This window comes from Camelus dromedarius, chromosome 5 (assembly GCF_036321535.1).
Source record: "Camelus dromedarius isolate mCamDro1 chromosome 5, mCamDro1.pat, whole genome shotgun sequence".
Lineage (NCBI taxonomy): Eukaryota > Metazoa > Chordata > Mammalia > Artiodactyla > Camelidae > Camelus > Camelus dromedarius.
The window spans coordinates 74,986,997-75,012,559 of NC_087440.1; the positions used below are offsets into that span (position 1 = coordinate 74,986,997).

General features: G+C 34.7%; 2 protein-coding genes across 2 annotated transcripts in view; one reads left to right on the forward strand and one right to left on the reverse strand.

Annotated features, from left to right (window-relative positions):
• Positions 1 to 234: 234 nt before the first annotated feature.
• The window catches only part of GTF2A1 (general transcription factor IIA subunit 1), a 40,290-nt gene continuing 14,961 nt past the window's right edge, over positions 235 to 25,563 (reverse strand). Inside the window, exons 5-9 of the mRNA XM_010976395.3 lie at positions 22,651 to 22,726; positions 21,382 to 21,515; positions 18,743 to 19,063; positions 14,934 to 15,023; positions 235 to 4,466 (exon numbers count right to left, since the gene is read on the reverse strand). Coding sequence (XP_010974697.1) covers positions 4,359 to 4,466; positions 14,934 to 15,023; positions 18,743 to 19,063; positions 21,382 to 21,515; positions 22,651 to 22,726 — 729 coding nt within the window. The 3' untranslated portion in view covers positions 235 to 4,358. The remainder of the gene's footprint in view (positions 4,467 to 14,933; positions 15,024 to 18,742; positions 19,064 to 21,381; positions 21,516 to 22,650; positions 22,727 to 25,563) is intronic.
• LOC116153588 (ADP-ribosylation factor 1-like) lies at positions 10,165 to 11,889 on the forward strand. The gene has a single exon (XM_064486169.1). It carries the CDS (start codon positions 10,215 to 10,217, stop codon positions 10,836 to 10,838), a length of 624 nt encoding a protein of 207 aa, XP_064342239.1. The 5' UTR covers positions 10,165 to 10,214; the 3' UTR covers positions 10,839 to 11,889.

A 25,563-nucleotide genomic window follows, 5' to 3' on the forward strand; every position in this document is an offset into this window, starting at 1 on the left:
ATTTAAATTTCTGTGTGCCTGGAAAATACAACCACCATTTTAAAAAACTATTAAGAATTTGTAACAGTTTAATATTCATATGGATATCTCACCCTCCTTAGGTATAGAATTTAATGGTATTTTTTTTGATAAATGTAACTTATTACAATGTAAAAGTATTTTCCTTTCCAAACTATAGTTTTATTTTGTTATATATATGACAATGTTACACACCAGTAAACAAAGCAAGCAACATTACTTTTTTTAAATAACATCTTTAATTAAAGTTTTTGCAAAGGTAAAATATTAAACTTAAAATAGGTCTTAGTACATCAAAATACTAAGTTCTCTAATTGTATTCCAAGATGGTCTTTAAAACATAATATCTCATATATCACAGAAGAGCAACCTTGATCTGCAATTGTACAGAATGAATTTTACAAACATAATAAATATATTTACGCCCTTACACATAACAGTATGTACAACAGCAGTTGACAATAGTAGCTCAGAACAGCAAAAAGGATCAGCCCCTCCCCCCAAATTGTAGCCCTGACGCATACTGGATTGGTTTAAGGAAACTTGACTGAAATAGTAGTTACTAACTCAAGGTAGTTTCCTCCCTTAAAAGAGAAGAAAAAAATTTTTTCTTGTTCCTCAAAATAAACAAAAATATGAAGTCTGGCGTATTCTTCCTTAAACCATAAAAAATGACAAAAGATAGACTAAGGCAGGCTTAAAAAGGGAATATAAACCTCGGAATAATTTCCATAGCATAATAGATTAAAATGCAAAACTATTTAACATAAACCCCATGAGGAAATATATGAAGCAACTTTTTAAACCAATGAATTCAAAATCTGAAATAGCTGATTCAGACAGATAGGTGGGAGATAGACATATGAATTAAAATGAAAATGTACAAAGATGGATCAATAAAATATTACATTGCACAAAAGCTCAAAAAAGTTCAAGATGAAATAATCTGAAAATATAGGAATTTTCTCAACTGGAAGAAAAAGCTAATTTATAAAGGGAACTCCCAAGAGGAAATTATGTCTGTTTTCCTGTACAAGGTGTATCTACCTTCTGAAAAAAATGGTGATATTATTGCTATAAGATAATCAAAAATTACTCTTAGAAGGAGACAACCCTTTTCATTTCTCCATAAAAGCCAGAAAAAATAAGAAAACCAAATCCTTGATTTTCACTATAGTAAAAGAAAATCTTTATACAAAAGCTATTATATTTTTATGTTCTTGCTGTCTAAAACCAGAATCTTGTTAGAATACGCTTTTCAAGAACACTTTTTAGTCACTATATATATCGTTCAAATCTTGATGTATTCCAAGAAGAGTAACATCAAGTTGGCTTTGATTTTGAGACGCAACAATATATATGTGATATTATGATGGCATTTAATTAACACAAAGAAATGTGAACATTTAAAAAAATATAAAAGCTCAATATATAAAGATCCCCCTCATATAACAGACATTTTACTCTAAAAACTAATTGCACATTAAAGAGTTGTTTTAGCCAAATGTGGCGCTCCAGAGAAATAAATGTGCTCTCAGGCATTCAAATGGTCTGATTATCCAAATGACCACCAAAAAAACTACATACACTGAAAGGCACACATTTCCACACTTTATCTAGTACTTTTGTGTAAATTTTCCTTAGCATTGTTGATTGTTAATTTTTTTTAAATAAAAGGTGCCATCATCATCTGTGCAAATCTAAACAAATCCTCTTCGTTTCTGAAACCTTAACTTACTTCATAATACCAAGTCTGAACTATTTTCCCGCTTTGTATAAACATGTTATCTTCATTTTAAAGTTCTGAAAGTGGAAATCCTTGCCTTTTCAAAGGAATGACATTTTTATGGAAACTAATGAAATGATTTGTTAAACAAAATGTTAAAAGCATGATTAAGAATTCAAGTACAATAAAAGCAAGTGGCATTCTTATTGCAAGCCACTATAATAAAACTAAAACATGCTATTTGAATAGAAAGGAACACGATGCAGTAATATATAAGAGCACAATTTGGTATGCAGTGCTGTTTGGACCAGCTTTCAGAATTTTCACAAGTAAAAGAAAAGCATTTGCCAAGTATGCCATAATTAATAAGCAATACACAGGTGCAAGTACAAATGGTTATTTCCCTAGTGAGTCACTCTCAAAGCATTGGTTGTTCATGTTGGAATATAACATTACATAAAAAAAAAAAGCCAGTATACAATTCTATTATGGAAACAAATGTTTATCTATATAAAGGGCCCAAAACATGAGCTGAGTATCATATAGTAATCCAAAGTTCAGTAGCATAAGAACTACTAGACAGCCTAAGGGTTTCCATCAACGCTGCAGCACTGCTACTTTTATAGGTAGTTCAGGTCATTGACTTCTTCACTGGGTAAATATAAACCTACTAGCAACTATACTGAAGGACAACTGAGTAACAGGGCTTCTGTGATTTCATCACCTTCTCTCTCTTCTCCCAGTCTCAATAAGAACAAAAAAACCTGTGTGCTTTGACAGTAGTGGGGTTAACAAATAAACCTCCAAAAAACCAAATTAATATAGTAAAAATAAAAACCGTATTTACCAGTTATGGCATGTAAATAAAACCTAACCACTAGCATGCTAGAAACCACCATTTACACCAAAGTTCAGAACATAAGTTAAAGGAACCTAGTTGGTACATGGGATGGGAAGTAGGAAAAAAATTTTTTGATTAGCCTTCTTGAGAAGTTTAAAGCTTTGTGTGAAAAAAAGAAAAAAACAATATAAAACAGCTCACAGTTTTTCTTTGCAATGTACTTTAAAGTGTTTCTATGTTACTTCTGGAAACACACAGAGGCAAATAAAAGGAAGACAAAAATGGAAGACTTAAAAAAAAATCAATATGCAAGTAACTTAAACATATGTGAATTGTGTCAAGATAAACCATGAAAAGAATTAGTTTTAAGAACACAAAGGTGAAAAAATGTGTTCCTACAGTTATCCCAGGTAGCCTGTTCACACTGAACACAACCACATTGTTCTTTAGAGCCCATTACAGAATACAGAGCAATGCTCTCTTAATACACATATTAAATTTCTACTTTTTTAAATATACAAGTCAAATTTCTATGCTTTCTTCCCGGTGTGCAAACTGGAGCCCATGTCTATATTATCAACGGCCTGGAAGGGCCACCAAATGAAAGACAGGTCAATATGTACTTAGTGGCCCACCCCCTACTAACCCCAAAATTTCCCCCCAGATTACAAAGTTGTATTTTAAAAAATTTGTTTGATCAGAATAATAGTTTTTAAACTCTTTACTAGTAAACACAAGAAACTTTTATAATTACTAAATTGTTTAATAAAAATCCAAGTCCTCACCACCTGCCCAATGCTTCAATCAATGCACAGAATGTGAACTGAGTGTTTAACTTAGACTAAACACATATATAAGCATACGCTTTAGCCCGATAGGAAAAAAAATCTGTATCTATGTATATGTATATCATTTCAGCTGGATGATACCTTTGCGCAATAAAACCGTATTCCTGAGGAGCCACTTTTGGGTTTCTTTTTAAGGTCTGGGACTAGAAGAAACAAATACAGTTTTTCTGTAAGGAAACTGAAACTGTCATTTCAATTCTGCTCAACTCAGATGAGACCCAATTCTTTACACTACAGTTATTAAGTGTGAGAATCTAATGAAAATAAATATCCAATTCTTGGGTTAAGTTCTGTCTCCAAACTGTGATCACTGATTACTTCCTAAACTCTTAAACAGATGTTTCATAAGGCAGGGAAGGAAGAGATATATTACCGAGGGAGAATAGCAAGTAAAAATATTTAAGACCTATTATGAGAGTTCTCTATTGTTTCCTTATACAAGTGAGTTAAAATTCAACCTCATAATCTTTACCCTTTTGTAAAAAGCTCACACGCAATTTTTACCAAATGTAACCACATACAATAAGCAGTTTCAGTTCAATCTATCAAAAGGGAAATTTCTTCAGTTCATTCCAACCAGTATCTTCTGATTGAACCAAGCTGGAGGAAGGAATATAGACAAAGCTTTACATGCTAATTACCGATGGCAGGTACTTGTATTTAAAATCGACAATTATGGTTTTCCTACACAAATTCCCAACCCCCCACCCCAACGACCCCAGGTGCTACAGTTCCATGGCTTGCCAGTTAGAAGTAGTGTCTATGTTGTCAAGGTCTCTTTGTTCCAGTAGCTCTGCTTCTACTGTACTTTTCTGACATGCAGAAGTTAAGTTTTGGTTGGTGTATGTCCGAAGTTTCAAACTGTCCACTTTAAATTTTTTTTAAGTTTCTTTTGTTTTATTTATAAAAGAAAAGAGCCAACTCTTCACCATTCTGCATCTCCAATGGCTTTGGAAAAAATATAATCTCTTCCATTAAGATTCATAATGCCATCCTTGAGATGAAATTTCCATTTGTTTTTACTTCTGTGTATCTAAACAAACAAACAAAAGATGTTTGAGATAAAATCAAGACATGGGAAACAAACAAAAAGCCCTTCACACACCAAAAACCTTTGCCTTACATTTGCAAATTTGCTTCATTTTTTTAAATTGAGATAACTGACACACATTAGTTTTGGGTATACAACTCGTTATTTGTGTGTATTATGAAATGATCCCCACAATTTAAGCCTAGTTGATAGTTAACATCCATCACCATACACAGCTACAAATTTTCTTCCAGTGATGAGGACTTTAAAGATCTTCTCTTAGCAACTTTCAAATATACAGTATTATTAGCCATAGATACCATACTATAAATTATCTCCTCATAACTTATTTTATAACTGTATCTTTTGATCACCTCCACCCATTTCACCTACCTCCCAACCTGCCTCTGGCAATCATCAATCTGTTCTCTGTACTGTGAGTACACTTTTTTTTTGTTTTAGAGTCCACATATATAAGTGAGATCACATGGTATTGGTCTTTCTCTGACTTATTTCACTTAGCATAATGCACTCAGAATCCATCCATGTTGTTGCAAATGGCAAGATTTCCTTTTCTATGGCTGAGATTCACATATCTCACATTTTCTTTATCTATCCATTGACGGACTTAAGATTGCTTCTGTACCTTGGCTATTATAAACAATGCTGCAACAACCATGGGGGTGCACATCTTTTCAAGTTAGCTTTTTCATTTCTTTTGGATAAAAAAATACCCTGAAGTAGAAATGCTGAATCATATGGTAGTTCTATTTTTAATGAACCTCTATATTGTGCACCAATTTACATTCAACCAACACTGCAAAAGGGTTCCCTTTTCTCTACATCCTCACCAACATTGTTAATTCTTGCTTTTTTAATAGACATTTCTAACAGGTGTGAGGTGGTATCTCGTTATGGTTTTGATTTGCATTTCCCTGATGTTTAGCGACGTTGAGTGCCTTTTCATGTACATGTTGGCCATTGGGATATCTTCTTTGGGAAAACATATATTCAGATCTTCTGGCCATTTTAAAATCATATTCGTTTTTGTTTGTTTGTTTTGCTATTGAATTGTATGAGTTCCTTATATACTTTGGAAATCAACTCCTTATCAGATATATGATTTGAAATATTTTCTCCCATTCTGTAGGCTGCCTTTTCATTTTGTTGATGGCTTTCTTTGCAGAAGTTTTTTTAATTTAATGTAGACCCACTTGTTTATTTTTGCATTTGTTGCCTTTGCTTTTGGTGTCAAATCCAGAAAAGCATCACCAATGTAAAGGAGCTTATCACTTATGTTTTCTTCTGGGAGTTTTATGATTTCAGTTCTTACTTAAAGTCTTTCATCCATTTTGAGTTGGTTTTTGTGTAAGGTAAGATAATCCAGTTTCATTCTTTTATATGTCGCTGTTCAGTTTTCATAGCACCATTTACTGAAGAGACTGTCCTTTCCCCCATTTTATATTCTTGGCTCCTCTGTCATAAATTAAGTGACTACATATGTATGGGTTTATTTCTGGGCTCTTTTCTATTCCATTTATCTGTGTACCTGTTTTTATGCCAATATACTGTTTCAATTACTATAGCTATGTAATATAGTTTGAAATCAGGATACACAATGCCTCAGATTTGTTCTTCTTTCTCAATATTGCTATGGCTATTCTGTGTCTTTTGTGGTTCAATAAAAATTTTAGGATTGTTTGTTCTAGTTCTGTGAAAAAGGCCATTGGAATTTCGAGAGTGACTGCACTGAATCTGAAAATTGCTTTGGGTACTGTGTACATTTTAACAATATCAATTCTTCTAATCTAAGAGCATTGGAACATCTTTCCATTTATTTGTGTCTTCTTCAATTTCTTTCATCAGTATTGCATAGTTTTCAGCGTACAGGACTTGTCCTTCATTTTCCTGGTTAAATTTATTCCTAGGTGTTTTACTCTTTTTGATGCAACTGTAAATGGGACTGTTTTCTTAATTTCTCTGATAATTCCTTATGTGTATAGAAACAGGTATTTTATATACTGATATTTGTATCCTACAACTTTACTGAATTCATTTATTACTTCTAAAAAAATTTTGGTGGAGTCTTTAGGTTTTGTATGTGTAATAATATTATCATGTCATCTGCAAGCAGTGACAGTTTCCATCTTCCTTTCTGATTTGGATGCCTTGTGCTTCTTCTTGCCCAACTGCTCTAGCTAGGACTTCTAATACTATGTTGAAGGAAAGTGGCAGCAGTGGGCATGCTTGTCTTGTTCCTGATCTTAGAGAAAAAGCTTTCAGCTTTTCACCATGAGTATAATGTTACCTGTGGGCTTATCATATATGCTCTTTATTATGTTCAGGTACATTCCTTTCATAACCGCTTTGTTGACTTTTTATCATAAATGAATGTTGAATTCTATGAAGTCCTTCTTCAGCATATATTGAGACCATCATGATTTTTATCCTTTGTTTGTTAACATGGTATATCACACTGATTTGCAGATGGTGAACCTTCCTTGCATCCCTGGAATAAAACCTACTTAATCATGGGATTTATCTCATCATCTTTTTAATGTGTTGCTGAATTAGGTTTGCTAGTATTTTGTTAAGGATTTCTACATCTGTGTTCATCAAGGGATACTGATCTATGGTTTTCTTTTCTTTTGGCACCTTTGTCTGGTTTTGGTATAAGGTAATACAAACCTCACAAATTGAGTTTGAAGTGTTCCCTCCTCTTCTATTTTTTGGAAGAGTTTGAGAAGGATTGGTATTAATTCCTCTTTAACTGTTTGGTAGAACTCACCAGTAAAGCCATCTGGTGCTGGACTTTTGTTTGTTGGGAGATTTTTGATGACTGATTCTATTTCCTTACTAATAATCAGTCTGTTCAGGTTTTCTGTATCTTTATGATTGAGTCTTGGTATGCAGTACTTTGTAGGAATTTATCCATTTCTTCTAGGTTGTCCAATCTGTTGGTATATAATCGTTAGCAGCCTCTTATGATTCTTTGTATTTGTGCTGTGTGTTATCAACTGTAACATCTCTTTCACTTCAGATTTTGAGTGCTCTCCTTTCCTGATGAGTCTAGCTAAAGGTTTATCAATTCTATCTTTTCAAAGAATCAGCTCTTAGATTCATTGATTTTTTTCCTATTGTCTTTTTAGTCTCCATTTATTTCCACTCTGATCTTTGTTATTTCCTTCCTTCTGCCAACTTTGGGCTTTGTTTGTTCTTCTTTTTCTAGTTCCTTCAGTTATCAAAAGTTAGGTTGTTTGAGATTTTTGTTTCTTGATGTGGGCATTTTGGCTGCTGCTGCATCCTGCAAGCTTTGGTATATTGTATTTCCATTGTCATTTGTCTCAAGTTTTTTTGTTGTTGTTGTTGTTGTTTTACTTCTCTTTTGATTTCTTCTTTGACTCATTGGTTGTTCAGTAGCATATTGTTTCATCTCCAAATACTTGGGAATTTTCCACTTCTCTTCTTATAATTAATCTCTAATTTCATACCACTGTGGTCAGATAAATTGGTTTCTTAATAAAGTTTAATCTGAACAAAACAAAACAAAAAAACAAACCCATTCACTCACGAGATGGGTTTTTAAAAAATAAACCTACCCATAAATAGTATTATTTTATGGCTCTTGGCACTGTGTTCATTAAGGTAGTTAGTATTTCTCTGCAAAATATCTTATCTCTACCAGGTCTGCATATACACATGTCCGTTTTTCACAGGAAATTTTATACTGACAAATTTAAAACAGGAATACCCTTTGTTTTACCTGATGCATCTAGACTACTGCCTTGTCTTCTCCTCTGTTACTCCTTTTATGTTGGTACCATTTGCTCAACCTCAGGCTTGTCTTCATTCTTCTCATTACTGACCACCAGGACATTACCCCTCCTCAAAGGTGACATGTTTACAACCATTCTCTTCCTCTTCCTCACATATATTAACAACTTACACATTGCTGACCTTGTGGTCATAGTATTAGTATTATATTTATATTACTATGAATGTCACTAATATTAGTATTTCTAACCTCTAATTACTTTATCTTTAATTCTACTTTAGTTAACTTCAGGAAACCTGGCAACTGAGGCCATCAATAATCTTCTAGTTATCGTATCAACAGCCTCCTGTCACATAATCTATTACAATAACCTTCTAACTGATTTCTAGGCCTTAACTCTCTCCTTCCTTCCACTCAGAAAGACTGCTGTCAGAAGCACACTTCTGAACAATCACTTCTACTTGGTTGTTTCTAAATGACTTGGTAGTAACTCACCTTTCCAAACTTATTTCCTACTTCCACATTCCTCAAAAACTGTATTTCAATCAAAAGAATCATCCCTTCCTTCCATTTTTACAAATTCAATTCCTATTTCAAGACCCATCTCAAAAATACTGTGCCCTCCACAAAGCCTTCCCTAATTGCTCCACCTAAAAGGTACTCTTTCTTACTGATTATTCTCAATGCATTCCCAGAGACATCTCTAGCCTCATTGGAAGTATATATAGTTATGGACTTAACCTCTTCCACAAAAATAAAACTCCTCACAGCTTTCTCGAGACGTAACATGGAACCTTATACATGGCATCATTTAACAAATACATCTGAGGGAACGCTGATCTTCTAGTCACTCAGAGTGGATTTCAAAAATTGGGTATATCCACAGTTAAGTCAACGGGGAAAGGGCAGAATTCAAATTGCGCCAGGTCCTGGGCACATCCACCTCTGCCTTCATTTCTAGTTTTCAGTTGTTTACAGGATTCAGGAGAAAGAGGAGCTATAAAACTTAATCAACTGAAAAGACATTTCTTCCCTTTCCTAGAAAGTACTACTCATTATTCAATGCTCAGTTCAAGCTCCACACCTTTTAGGGGGAAAAAAAAAAAAGACTCCCTCTTCTTTGATTTAAAGAAACCTCAAAATCAAGTAGTTCTGGCTTTCACTTTCAAAAGAGGAAAATTACAGCCTGGAGAGGTTCAATGACTTGACCAAAGGCATAATGCTATTAAGTGACAAAGATGATTCTCTTGTCCAGATCCAATATGCTGTCTACTAAATCAGGCCGTTCTATGTAACAATGCAGAAATACTCACAATGTACAGATATTTTCTCAGATCTCATTCCTAAAATTCCATGGTCTAACTTCTCAGTGCAAACATTCTCCAAGGCATATTCTTAGCAAACTGTTGTTCAGTGTCTGCTTGAGTATGATTAGAACTTGGGGGTGGAGCAAAGAATTGAAAATTAAGTCATTCCTTTCTGAGACAGCTCTCTCAAGTCTTTCATACCTTACCCTTTAGTAAAATCTGCTTACTCCCAACTTCCACTATTGATTCTAACTCTGCCTTTTGTGACTTAAAACAAAACAACTTCATATTTGAAAACCACTCTCATGCTCTTCCTCTAGATCACTAACTTAAGCTATATACCTATGTAACATTTATAAATTTCTTATTAAAACAAAAGGGTACCATAAAGTGAAAAGAGTAGTCAGGGTAGAGACTCTTGCACTAAGTGGTCTTATAACTCTGGTCTAATTACACTATGTAGATATTAAACCTGGTTCCTCTTAAGATGAATGATTTGAATGTCTAACAGACACACCAAACTTAACATGTCCAAAACTGGTCATTCTTGTCTCTCACATCTGCTCAATCAGCAGCCTTTCCCATCTGAGTTGATGGCATCTCCATTTTTCCATCTGATTCCTCATCAAAAAATCTTGGGAGAGCCGCCATCTTGTGGGAGCGAAACCAATGCCTGAATCCGAGCAGCAGCAGCGCCGCGGCCGCCGAGGGTTTCTCTGGCCATTGTTGCTCTCACCAGTCTACAGCATGGGGAATATCTTTGCGAACCTCTTCAAGGGCCTTTTTGGCAAGAAAGAAATGCGCATTCTTATGGTGGGCCTAGATGCTGTGGGAAAGACCACCATCCTGTACAAGCTGAAGCTGGGTGAAATTGTGACCAACATTCCCACAATAGGCTTCAACGTGGAGACCGTGGAGTACAAGAACATCAGCTTCACCGTGTGGGACATGGGCAGCCAGGACAAGATCCAGCCTCTGTGGCGCCACTACTTCCAGAACACACAAGGTCTCATCTTTGTGGTTGACAGCAATGACAGAGAGCATGTGAACGAGGCCCGTGAGGAGCTCATGAGGATGCTGGCAGAAGATGAGCTCAGGGACGCAGTTCTGCTTGTTTCTGCTAACAATCAGGACCTCCCCAATGCCATGAATGCAGCCGAGATCATGGACAAGCTGGGCCTACACTCTCTGTGCCACAGGAACTGGTACATTCAGGCCACCTGTGCCACCAGCAGGGACGGGCTCTATGAGGGACTGGACTGGCTGTCCAATCAGCTCCGGAACCAGAAGTGAGCTATGCTCCTCTCTCCTCCCCTCTCACTCCTTCTACCCTTGCTTTACTATCATGTGGCAAACGTGCCCCTGTGGTGTGAGTGCCAGAAGCTGTCTCCATGGTTGGTCACAGTGTGCTTCACCATGCTGTAAATGTGCAGACGCAGCCTGCAACTGGGTTTTTATTTAATGTAAATAGTTTTTGTTTCCAATGAGGCAGTTTCTGGTGCTCCTATGCAGTATTACTCAGCTTTTTTTATTGTAAAGAAAATCAACCCACTGTTTAGAACTGAGAAGGGATTTTAGGCACACGGGTCATCCAGGAGTCGCTGTTTTCAGACGAGCCTGATGCTCCTCCTCTAAGCTTTAGATCTGTGTTGAGATCCATTTTGGTGGTCGGTTTTTAACCCAAACTCAGTGCATTTTTTAAAACAGTTACAAATATAAGATAAGGAGAACACTTGAACACACAGAAGGAAGAAATGTGCCTAGTGTAGGTTCTGCAGTAATGGCCTGAGCCCAGTCTCAGTGGTCTGTTTCCCGTTGGGAACATGAAACGGGGCAGAACCAGCCATGATCCATTTCGCATGGTTACAATAGGGTCCCTGTGATTCGCTCTGTCTCGGGTCACCCCACAACCCATAGCGTTTGTGCTTGTGTTTGTGCTTACACAGCGGCCCAGGAGATGGGTTGGAGGCTGCAGCGCCTGCTCTCAGACCCCCTGGAGAGACCCCGGCCTTCTCTTGGGTCAGCACAGGCACTTGGGTCAGAACGCTCTCACTGGCCTGCCCCAGGCCCTCTGGGGTCACACCAGCAGGAGCGCAGGTGGTCACCCTAGAGCCCCAGCCCCTCGGAGCCCCTGTCTACATGTGCTTTCACTCCCTCAGCCTGCAAGGGTCAGATTTGCCATTGAAAATGAGAACCTCTACTTTTTTCTTTTGTATTTTGATAAACACTGAAGAAGCTGGAGCTGTTAAACTTTATCTTGAGGAAAACCTCAGAACTGGTTTATTTGGTCTCATGGAACCTCTTACTGCTTTCAATACACGATTAGTAATCAAAAAAAGAAAATCTTGGGAGTCACCCACCATTCCTCTTTTTCTTCTCTACCACACACTAAAAAAGAATCAGGAAATCATGTTGACTCTTCCTTCAAAACATATCCAAGATTCAGCTGCTCACCACTTCCAATATTATCAACCTAGCCTGAGTCACCATTATCTCTCACTTGGATTACTACACTACCCCTCTATTAGTCTCTTTGTTTCAACCTTTGCTTCTTTCATATACTCTGCTGAACAAAAAAGAGAAGGTAATCCTTTTAAAATTAAAATGAAGTAGTATCACCCTTGTCTATTTGAAACCTTCCAATAGCTTCCCAATTTACTTAGAGTAAGAGCCCATGTCCTCACAAAGTCCCAAACCATCTTCCCCCACTTACCTCTGAATTAATCTACTATTGTATTACACCCCTCAGTCCAGCCACACTGGCCTCCTTACTACTCCTCACGCACAACAGGCAGGCTCTGCTACCAGACAATGACAAGGCTAGCTAACTCTCTTCAAGTTTTAGTTCAAATGTCATCTTCTCAAAAGATCAAGCATGTTTTAAAAATTGTAACCTGTCTCCTTTCCCATACCAATTATCAGTTTCTAACATACCATATTAGCTGATCTATTTATTTATTATGTTTTAGCATCTGTCTCTCTTGAGTAGGAGACAGGGATTGTTTTGTTTTGTTCACTAGTATATCTCAAGTTCCCAGAAAAGTGTCCTGGGACATAACAGATACTCAACAGTACCAATTTGTTGAATGAGAAGAACTGTCTCCTCTTTTGACTTCTTATAAAGTATTAACTATCCTAAAAATGGGTATACAAATTTATTTCCAGAATGAACCAAGTGACAGCAACCTGAGAGACAATGGAATTATATAAACAAATGATGACCAGCCAAAAAAGAGGAACTGCACAGACAAGTAAACTGATTGCATTCTGTGGCAAGACAACTTGCAAAAAAGCAAACGCAGAAGTTTCATGGATCAAATAATAATCCATTTACTAAGCAATGAAGTCATATTGAATAATAAATGGTTTAAATAAAACCATAAAAGACAACTTGAAAAACAATTCATTTAACTGGCCATAAGTGCTTCATGAAGGAGTGTCCTGAATGCCAAAGAATGGCCTCTGAAATTTTCTAATGACAAACATAAAATAAAATTACCTATAAATAAGGCTGAGGGCTCAACACCTGTGCAATCAGTCCTTATCCACCCATACTTAAGGGAGAACTCTGACTCATCATTAGGTTTAATTGAGATTCTGATCTGACTGACAACATGATCATTCTATGATCACTTCTAAACTTGACTCATTGTTGAGATTCTAAAGTTTAGGCTTCAAAAATAAATTCCTAAAATTCAAATTGGCTCAAACCATACCCAACCACATTTTAACCAGTGAACACCATCATCCTTTATCGTTTGCTTTAATGTGAATAGTACCTCCATCAAGCCCCAAACCTCCAATCTCCAAACTCATTTGATTCTAAAAATTAGATCTCTGCAAACTTTAACATTGTTTATCATTCAACACACTACTGAAAGCTAGTTTTCAATTTCTTAGTTTCAAACATTAAAATAATATCTCTTGGAGCAAAACCAACCAACTGTAACATTTAAAATAGTATGTATACAATTTGTACCAAAGGAGAATATATTCTTTTATGAAGATGCCTAAAAGCATATTCTTCTGTCAAGCTAAGGTAAAAGTCCTCTTTCTCACCAAATAAAACTGGTATCTTGTTATTATGAAACTATGTTCTGGGTAATTTGGTTCAAGAGGTCCCCTTGAGGCTTCTTGACAATAAAGTTTATTCCTATCTTCTATTTTTACCTCAATGCTTTTTCTCTACATGAAATTACACTTATTAGAAAAAGCCTGGTGTGGAGGATTAAGAACACTCACTCAGAAATCATAATGTACAAAGGCAGATGCTCTGATAACTCTGAATCAATGACCTCACAGTCCTTATTCTATAACTTCACTAGTATATAATGGCTTGACTTTTCATTAGGAAATGGTAAGATCCACTGTCCTGACATTTTCCCTACAGGTCTGTTTTTGCAATAAGCATGGCTATTTATAACATTCATTTCTATAAAAGCAACACAAATTTAAAATTTTCATCATTCATAAAGAAAATTCATGCAGGGCACAAGTTTGCATTACCATGACTACAGCTCCAGTTCCTAGCACAAATATTTAGGCACTTAATAATTATGTTTAGCTAATGAGTAGTGCTTACAAACAAAACCCAACTGGCAGGGTTTTCAGCACTTGGTAAAGACCTCTGCTGAAATTAAATAGTAAAAATGCAATATAATTTGTGAATTTATTATAAACTTAATGATTACAGTAAAAAAACAAATTTTATTAATAATTAAATATTTCGTCAATAAAAAAACTCAATCATGCCAGTAACTGTAAAAAAAAAAAAAAAACTTGGAAAGTAACACTCATTTAAAGAATTAAGATCTCAAGGAGTCAACAGCTAATTCTCACGAAACCCAGCTTAAAAATTCCTTAATGCTACCAAAATACAGCAATGCTAAATAATTTTCAAAATAATTTTCAGTAAAATGTATCTGTTTGGTAATTATCAGTCCTGTTTATTGCCCTAGGTCTCTCTTTAGCAAAAAAAAAAAAAAAAAAGTTACAGAGATTCAGTTAAAGCCTTTTTGTTTTGAAGTAGTTGAGGTTAGAGGTGAAACAGGGCTACCCCACTGAAGTACTATTCACATTAAAGGACAATGCCAAAGTGGATTGTTTACTTTGTTAACAATTTGGGAGAGACAGTCTAAACTGAAAACAGCATGCCTCTCCTCATGATCTCATTCATAATTTATTTTTCAAATGTAAAGCTACATGTATTAATTTCTCATTCTATTAAAATAACCTATTAAACTATAACAACGTTTTCATTCACACTGTTTATACTGAATATACAGGGCACTGATTAGCTGTCCAAATGTCTGAACAAGGCAGAAAGGATGGTTTAGGGAAGAAATTACAACAGAAGAAATGCCAGTAATCTTAGGAGAAAACCCTTACCTTATCATATTGGCATACAACAACATTTTCTGTATCAAAGAGTTCCTGTCCTTCCTCATCACTCACATCATCTTCACTATTGAGGGGCTCCTACAAATAAAAAAGAAGAGTTTACCTATTTACACTTCACATGTAACTAGAATAAAGCTCTTCTAATATTCAGTGAAAAGAAACACAATGACCTTGATGTTCTTTGAGAACCAAGGGCCAGACAGATGCATATACATACCATGAATGTATTTTTAAAACTTAATGTTAGTGAAATTACAGCAACAAATTAAATGTAATTAACAATTAAAATAGTTAAGCTATATAACTTATAAATCTGAAAAAATGTTTATTTCCTTTATTCTTTCACAACAGCACTAGGATAATTCTCTCCAATAACTGCTTAAGATGCCTAGAAGTGGACCTAAGAAAATATGATGGCACTATGTACCACTGTATGGTACCATCAGATGGTACTAGGTACCAGAAGCAACAGTATAAAAGGGAAAACAATGGTGAAAATGGAGGAGGAAAAGAGGGCTATAAAATAGATAAGCAGTCTGGCTTGTCTTTACGTTAAGGACTAGAACTATATGAATACAAATTAGCACGTCTACCACTGTGATAGTGGAGACTTACAGCATAATTAACTAAGACATTCAGATTAAGGTGGGGGGGGTGGAATCTCAAACTCAGTACCAAAGAGAATTAAAGGCCAAGATCTAACTAGAGCATAAAATGACCAACGACATTAAACTTGACCTCAGTTGTGGCAGAAAATAAAACAAACTTCTAAGTAATGGAGAATGAGAAGATATGACAAAATAATAAAAGTGGAGAAAGTAATCAAGATGATATTAAGTCAAGGCCTATACCTACTCACACACATGGATGTATGTATATTATTTAATTTAAAATAGCTATCACCAATGTAAATGCAATAAAATTTTTGAGGTAAAATTTACAAAACAGAAACTCACCATTTTAACCATTTTGAAGTGTACAATTCAGTCACACTTAGTATATTCATATGTGTACAACCATCACCACTTCCTAACCTTGACCAATAAGCAGACACTCACTATTCCCACCTCCCCTCAACGCCTAACAACCACTAACCTGCTTTCTGGCTTTATGGACTTAACTATTCTGGGTATTTCATATAAACAGAGTCATACAATATAAAGACAACACCTGGCCTGGCTTCTTTAACTCAGCAATCTATTTGAGGTTCATCTATCTACGTTGTAGCATATACCAGTACTTTGTTCTTTTTCTTAACTAAATAATATTCCCCCTGTCTGGATACACCACATTTTATTCATCTATCCATCATTTGATGGACTTTTGGGTTACTTACATCTTTTGGATTTTGTGACTAGTGCTGTTATGAACATTCATGTACAACCTTTTGTACATGAGATAAAGCAGGATGCTGTGTAACCATAAATGGTTTGACTCACTTTTTGTGAAATTTTAAGCTTGTGTACCCATTTTTAGGATCAAAATATAAAAAGCAAAAATTAAAGAAAACCAAGAGAAATCAATCCACCATCATCTTGGGAGATTTAAATATACCTCACTTAGTAATCAATGACAAAGCAAGCACACAAAAAGTATCAGTAAGGATACAGAATATCCAAAGCAAACAAGTGACAATCTAAATCTAACAGACGTATATAAAAGACAGGACCAGTCAACTGCAGAAACATTCTTTTCAAATACACAGGAAGCATATGCAAAAACTGACCATATAAAGCAAGTCTCAATCAATTTCAAAGGATGCACACATCACACAGATCATATTCTCTACAAATAAAACAGAACAGAAAGTAATCAAATAGGAAAAACTACACTAGAGAGAATAAACAAATTTGATTCCTTGAAAACACTATACTCAATACAACTCTGGTAAGAGTGAGCAAGGAAAAACAACAAGAAAGTGCAAACAATAGTATTAAGAATAAGAAAATAAAAAAAGAAATTACTACAAATGATTCTGACATTAAAGATACTGTTATCTTTAACTTTATGCTAATCAATTAATAAATTTGGTTAAATATATAGTCCTAGAAAGATGTACCTTACCCACTGACTATCTGAGTAAGAACATTATTAGCAGATATTTTTAGCAGCAAATTTTAATGAATATTCACAGGAGACTTAAGCATAGTATTTGGGGAAAAAAAGAAGTCCAAGGTAGAAGGAACACTCTCCAAAATTCATATTACAAGGCTACCATAAATCTTAAAACCTAGTAAGAAGAGTGTGAGAACAGAAAATCACAAACAGTAACATTTATGAATATACATGCAAAAGTCCTAAACAAAGGGAATTCAGTAATTCATAAAAAGGGTAAACATTAATGATTAAGGTATGCTATCCCAGGAACACAAAATTTGTTTATAAACAGAAAACCAATTAATGCAATTCATCATAAATAAAAAATTAAGGAAATCATGATTATCTAATAGTTGCAGGAAAAGTGTTTTATAAAATTTAGCATTCATTTATAGTTTAAAAAAAGCAAAGCTCTTAGTTAATTTGAATAGAAGGGAATTTCCTTAACCTGATAAAAAAGTATCCATAAAAAGCCTACAGTAAATATTATACTGAACAGTCAACTATAGAAAGGATTCCTTTTAAGATTAAGAACAAGATAAAAGTGCCTGCTATCACCATTTCTAGCAAATAATGTTTTGGACTTAAGCCAACAATTTTAGAAACACTGCCATTTTTCATGTCTGATTTGACTGCCAACAGAGAAAACATGAAAGAATCAAAGAGGCTAAACCTCACTAGTAATCAAAGAAATGCAAATTTAAAAAACCCAACTTACAGAAAAAAATATACTTATTCAATTTATGTTATACATGTGCATGCAAAACTATATATGCTCTTTAGGAACATCAATACATATGGTCAAATATAAAGGCAAGTTAATGACAAGCATAAAATTCATAAGCATAGTTACTGATGGCAGAAGGAAGAGGACAGGGATTAGAGAGGCACCCAGAGGAATTTAATTAAGCAATGGGATTTTTTAACTAGATGTGGACATCAGGGTGTTTATATTTTAAAATATTTTTATTCATTTGTAGATAGTCAATATTTAATTGAAAACAGTATTTTTAAAAACATTACTTAGATAATTTACTTTGTACTAAGATAAATAAAATTACATCTTAAGGCTGCAGAAGGCAATTAACAATAAAAACTGTGATCATCTTGAGCACATGTAACTAAGTTGGAACACTGAGGAAAACGAAAGTATATCTGTATGTTTCTAAAATATAACTGAAGATGAGTAAGAATGGATGGTTTGCTAAACTGAAGATAGATACTATGAGTGGATAAGGATATCTAGGCGTAGTATGGAATATGGAACAAAAGTAAATTTCAAATAAAACTGTCACAACTTTTTTCTTGTCTCCTCTCTTCCCAAATGTCACCTTACCTTTTTAATTATTGATGCAAAAGAGTAACCACATTGATCTGTTCTACCAATGTCTTACATCTAAGCCAATGCATAAACCAAATTAGAATTACTTATACTGTTTCCATCACCTTTATAAACCCAGCTTAATTTGGTAAACATTCATTTTTTATTACCAGCTATCTAAAATAATATTTTATGAAGATAAAAACAACCAAATCAATCTAAAAACCTTATCAGAAATCCCACTTTACATTTAAAACTCTGTTGTTTGGTACCCTAACAGCCTCTGAAAAATTAGGATATGAATTCATCAGTTTGGCACCAAGTCAAAGAAGAAATGACTGAGTAGCTTCTCATTTCACGCCTTCAACTAGAAACTTACCTCTTCTACCTGCCCATCTTCAGCTCCATCTTTCTCTTTGTCTTCTTCCTCATCGTCATCATAGTCTTCTTCTTCATCTTCATCTTCTTCCGATGATGTATCCCCAGTTCCATCAACTTGCAACACCAACGGAGCCTGCTGTTGAGCAGGCTGGGCCTGTGGCTGCTGCTGGCCAGCTGCAGTTATCTGCGCTTGTGCTGGTGTGGGAGCTGCCACTGTTGTAGGTATTACTTGAGTCTTATTTCCTGCAAATAAGATTTGCTGGGGCTGGATGATGACGCCTGTCTGTGGTGAAATTCCTCCAGGAAGAGGGGCCAGTACCTAAGGCAAAAGAAAATCACATGTTAGAAACTAGTTAAGAGGATCAAGTAGTTTCATTACTCAGTGCACAGAAATAGGGACAAAAGTTGAAGAGTCACCAAAAATGACCTTATACATAGTTAAAACTACCAAAGCACAAAAGGAGTGTTTATTGAGTGTGCTGATCCACTAAATTTTCATTTTACATTAAAATCTCTAAAGGAAAAAAGATTTTCTGATAATAACTGCTTCATTTATCAAGGACTCGCTATACATCAAGTACTATGCCAGATTCCAGACCAATAGTTACACACATTATTAGTTTGTTTGCTCAAGGTATGGAGGTTTAGTAACTTGCAAAGTTTGCAGTCAAGTCACTAAGAGCCAAAATTTGAACCTAGGCTTTCTGGTTCTGCTCTTATTACTATGCTGCACTGCCTCTCTACAAAGAACATGGCACTAAAAATCTGAAGTCCTGGGTTTTAGTTTTGTCTAAGATCACAGATAAAGATATAGCAGATACAAGTGGTTTAACCTCTCATGACTTTAGCAAAACTTCACTGTTAGACTAGAATCAATGGTGCTCAACTCCGGCTACAAATTATAATTACCCAATAGTTTAAAATACCAATACCTAAATCCCACTCCTAATATTCTGATTTAATTAGCATAAGACAAACTCTATTTTATTTAAAGCTCCCCAGATGATTTTAACCACGCAATCACAGCTGAGAACCACCAGATCAGATGATTTCTAAAGTTCCTTCTAGCTTCTGCATTCTAAGATCTTAAAGTAAATCACAACTCAAAAAAAAAATTAACAAATAGTAATTATATGTTATAATGAACATATTTATAATCATAGGTACTAATAAATAAAAAGCAGATAATGCCTAGTGATAAATAAAAAGCACTGAACTGCCATTACCTGCCATTAGGATCAAGGAATGCATAAATAATAACATACTATTTCCTTTAAGAAGTTTACAAATTAATGGTGTAATAGACAAAGCTGTAACAACTCAAAGAGACAGAAGATGTAACAGCGGTATGATAAAGCACTATGAGAACACAGGAGAGGGTACTAAATTCAACTTGGGGGACAAGGCATGATCAGAAGACTTCCAAGTAGGTAATACTTCAGCTTCTATTTGTATTTTGGAGATCAGCCAGGCTTTTGTGCTTTGTTTTGTTTGGGGAGTAGAGGAAGTTGCTAGAAGGAAGGCCAAAGGAGACATTCTAAACAGCATCAAGTGAAAACAGCATCAAGTGAGATTCAGAAGAACCAGCAGGACAAAATTTGGAAAGCTATAGTAGGCTGGATTAATGCTCCTCCCCTGATCTTACCTCTGTCACTGTACTGCACTGACATTATGTTGTTTATATGTTTGTTTCTTTTTTAAAGTACCCAAGTTCCTCAAGAAAATAACTGTTTCTCTTTCACCTTTGTCCTTAGAGTACAATTTAATGCTTGGCACACAAGTAGGTACAGTATTTGCTAACTGATCTAAACAGCAGCTGAAGCAGGTAACAACGGGAGCATGGCAGGAAGTAAACCTGAAGAGATCAAAAAAGGTCCAAAATAAAAAAAGATCTTATAACCCATGATGAGAAGTTTAGACTGTTTCCAACAGGCAATGGGAAGTCATTAAAAGATTTTAATATTTTTAAAACAATGACTACAGAGTGGCAGTCAGGTTAGGAGAGTACAAGACTGGAGGCAGGGAAATTAAGAGGATAATTATTTTGAGTGAGAAATTATGAGAGTGTGAACTAAGGAAACAAGAGCGTCTGGAAAAAGAAAACTAGCTTCAAACATATTAAGGGACTGCAAACATGTTAAAACTGCGCCTGAAAAAAACGAACTATTAGGAAGAATTGGTAGGACTTCATTATACCCTGGAGTAAGGAAAAGGGTGGTTCCACACACCTCTTTTCCAGAAAATACATAAGCATCATGGAACTAAATTCATGCCTGCCTTTTTCACTCTGAAATCTCCAGACTCTGGCAAAGACCCTAATATGTAGCCACACAATAAAACGTTTGCTGAATGAATGCTAAATAACTAGCTTAGGGAACTGGATGGAGAATGGTGCCACTTTTAGAAAAAGGGGATGGTGTTGGATGAGTAGGAATAACAATTTTTTCTTAAACGCACTGAATGTACGTTAAGCTATGAGGTGTACAGGAGTAATTTAGAATAGATGTGTAGTATTGGATAAGTGTCTAAGAATTTATACAGATAAAGCCATGGGAAAAGGGAACGGAAGCACCCAGATAATTCATACGGAAGAAGAAAGAAGAACCCCATGGTGGTCAGAGTTTAAGATCTTTTTACCTGTTGTATGACAGGAGCTTGTACTCCACCAGGCTGCATCTGTGGTATAACCTGTTGTTGCAGAACCACTGACTGCTGAGGCTGGAATATATACTGGGCACCATTGGCTGCTCTGACCACTTGAAGCAGCTGGCCTAAAGCAAAAAGCAAAAAGATATTCCAAGTTATCATTTTAGCAGTGATCATCTCAAAATAAGTAAATTCATAGTAAAATGTCAAACCACCAAAAAACCTAGAAATCTTAGAAGACTAACAATCTCATTAAGGGTTGTCATCCATACACAGTAAACTGTAATTCTTAACTTCTCTAACTTCCCTCCATGTTCGAATACATTACTTAAAATGTTTTATTTATCTTATTTATCATCCATACAAAGCTGTTTTCCAATAGTTTCAGCAGATTCTGAGAATCAATCAAAAGCTTAAATTATCTTTGGTAACATGTCTGGAGTCATGAGAAAGCACTAAGATGAAGTATTTCAGGGGCTATTGGTTTTTAAAGCTGTAAAGAAACAGAAGTATAATAATGCATTAATATCTTGAACAAAAGTACAATGGCTTCAAAACTGCTTAAAAACAATAGAAGTTTGCTGAATCAATTACCATTGTGACGTAACACTAACTATAATGACTGGCTTATACACACACAACTGAATTCCTCTCATGTTGTTTTGGATGACCCAGAATCCTGAATTAATTAGAAGTGAAGAATTATATCTTATTGAAATATGTAGCAAGGTAAGTCCCTAGCTTGTTCTTCACAAATTTAGAAATTAACAAAGTAACAAAAAATTATATACTTAAAATTACATTAAGGATATTTTAAATCCACATAAAAAATTCTTCAAACATTAATATGCCAAAAATCAAATGTAAATTTTTGCCAGTCATTTGCTCTTAAGATACTACAGTATTTAGTTTGATATAACGAGTTAGTTCAAATGAGTCATGTTTAACTTATTTGGTGGGTTAACATGTTAAGCAAAAACCTAAGTAAATAAGCTCTTCCATATAATCATACTTCATTCAATAATAGGATTCTCATTTACAGATCAAAAGCTCAAGTGCAATTCTCATCTTTACTGCAACCTCAGCAATGATTATGGTTTAATGTGCCATAGTCCTCAAATAATCTTATTTTAAAAACTTAAGCCAAGTGGTAAAAGAAATATTGAAATACTAAGATTTTCTGTCTTTTGATGAAGATAAAACAAAGGCTAGATGATACAACTTTCTGATATCAATAATGGTTCAGTTATTTCTAATCACCTGAATTTGTTAATATCTGTTGAACAGGAGTCACACCAGCAGGGAGTGCCAAGGTAGCAGCTGTGGCAGCAGCACTCTGAAAAAAGGAAAAAAAAAAAATCAAACCCATGTACGTGCGTAACAGAACCTCATTTATTTCTGGCATATTTTAACAGTATTTGGAGTTTATCATTTAGTTTACACTAAAACGAAAAGTCTTAACAATAAGACTAAATCCCGTTTTATGAAATGGTACAATAAAGACCACCAAGTCTAAACATCTTACCTAATTATTTCAAGCAATTAAGTAGAATAAAAAAACTGAGAGGATTTTTCTCCCCTAGAGAATGTACTCTAAGGAAATCTCACCCACAATAACAATGCTGTACAATATATGAAATATCCATTCCATTATTTCATCTCTTATTGTTTCCTTACTCTGAATTCCTTGTTGTCAATTAATATACTTGTGGCAAAGTATAAGCATCTTTATTTTAGTAACCTTAATATTTTTAATTATAGTATAATCAACAGGTCTCTAAAGAAAACCTTGTATCAGAAGACTGCACTTAAAAGTATAGCTGGCAATTCTTCTAAGATGCCATAAGTTGACAATACTGGCATGATCTCTAGGTAAAACATATATTAATACTAGTTTTACTAGTACAAAAAATACCTTTAAATTTTCCTATATTTCTTAAGATTTTATTTCTACATTTTAAAGTGGAGTTAGTACCAGTATCTGACACTTAAATTATAAAAATAAATATGGAATTATACTCTGGATTTCTTTAAACTCAGGATAAATTCTTGATTTACTGCTTCTGAAGACTTCTTTCCTTTCCTCCAAAAGAATTACACTACAATTTTACAAGCATTTTTTATCCTGAACCCCAAGTATTTCCATGTATCTCACTACTAACTATACGTAGGTAGTTTTTTCCCCTATCCCCCTTAAATCTTTTTTAAGGTACCAAGCCTTCATATATTCAATCCAACCTATACATTTTTATAAACACCTCTATTCGAATAAACTTCGAGAAACAAATATAATGTGTTTTGCAGATGGTAATGCCAGAGAAGTCAACAAAACTTAAACTCAAATGGGTTAATGATACAACAACTACCAAGGTATAGCTTTCCAAGAAAATATAGTTGTTGTTGCCATTTGACAGGCCTGAGTAATCTCCAAATCTTAAGCCTGAAATTCCCACTATGTCCTCAGAATCTAGCTATAGCCCACGAGGTTCTCTTTATAAATGCAAGTTTTGCATTTTGTTTGTTTTAAAAAAAAAAATGAAAGATCTACATAAATCTTGTCCACAGAGGCAAATGAAAGGTAATCTAAGTTTAAGGAACATATTAACAACCACTTACTATTTAGGAATACTGAGTGCCTATAATTCATATTTTATAAGATTAAAAGATTTCCCTCTACTGGCAAACTGACACGGCAGTTTCTATATAGCACACATGACACAATAACCACCTACATAATTCTGCACATTCAAGATGCCATAAATATTTGTTGAGAGATGCATCATACACAAACCATCTTTTATTAATGTCTGCTGGAAATGAATAGCCCCAACATGGGTAATGCATTAGAGCAATAATTTCATAAAGAGAACCTGCAAAACTAGTTTGATGTAAGGTCCTATTTCATAAGTTCCCTGAACCTTCTACCAATTATATTATCACTATTCCATATTCATATGCAATCACATCATTTTTCAGTATGTTCATTCCCAAAGTACACAAAGCTATTAAAAAAAACTGTTTTTAAACAAGTATCTTTGAATAATGAATAATAATGCAAACAAACAAAAATCAAAAAAAACCTTTTATTTGTAAAGAGACTTATATTGTTCCAGAACATTGAAAAGACATGGAGACCACATTGAGTGAATACAAGTAAAATGTAGAAATACACGTAAACGCTCATACATTTTACTCACTGAAGTCTGACCTATGATCTATTTAAATACACATGCTCTTTAGAATCAAGGAGATGTAACAAATCAGTAAGAGACAGGCCATAAGCTTAGCTCCAATCTCTTTAAACATAATTTTAATTCAAAACTGTCTCCCACAACACTGAAAATTCTTCAAAACAAGATGGGTCTACTCTTAAGTGATTCTATCAAACTTCCTGTTTTAAAAACGACACAAGTTATTCCCTAGGAAACAATTTCAATAGTACCAGCTGCAATGTGGATTCTACAGTATACTTATTTTTAAGGGTGGACAGTAAAAAGAAACCTGGGGCCTACGAACTGAAATGAATTTTTTTCTGAATAATAAAAATTCTTGTGAGAAATGACAGGCATGGAAATTTGTCATTTTCATGCAGAAGAACTGATTCTAGCAACCTGAACTGGAAGTACAAATAGAAATGCTTGATTTTCTTTTTAACTGAAGGATAGTAGATTTATTTTGTTGTGTTAGTTTCTGGGGTACAGCATAGAGATTTAGATAGATAGATAGATAGATAGATAGATAGACAGACAGACAGACACACACACACACACACATTCTTTCTCATTATAGGTTATTACAAGATATTGAATGTAGTTCCCTGTGCTATACATTAGGATCTTGTTGTTTATCTACTTTATATATAGTAGTTCATATCTGCTAATCCCAAATTCCTAATTTATCCCTTCCACCTCTCCCCTTTGGTAACCATAAGTTTGTTTTCTATGACTGAGTCTCTTTCTGTTTTGTAAATAGTTAATCTGTATCATTTTTTTAAGATTCCACATATAAGTGATATCATATGATATTTGTCTTTCCCTACCTGACTTATTTCACTTAGTATGATAATCTCTGGGTCCACCCATATTGCTGCAAATGGCATTATTTCATTCTTTTTTATGGCTGAGTAGTATTCGTGTGTGTGTGTGTGTGTGTGTGTGTACACACAACTTCTTT

Excerpts from the sequence above, each read along its gene's own strand:
- LOC116153588 (XM_064486169.1), top strand. The coding sequence starts at position 10,215 with ATGCCTGAATCCGAGCAGCAGCAGCGCCGCGGCCGCCGAGGGTTTCTC.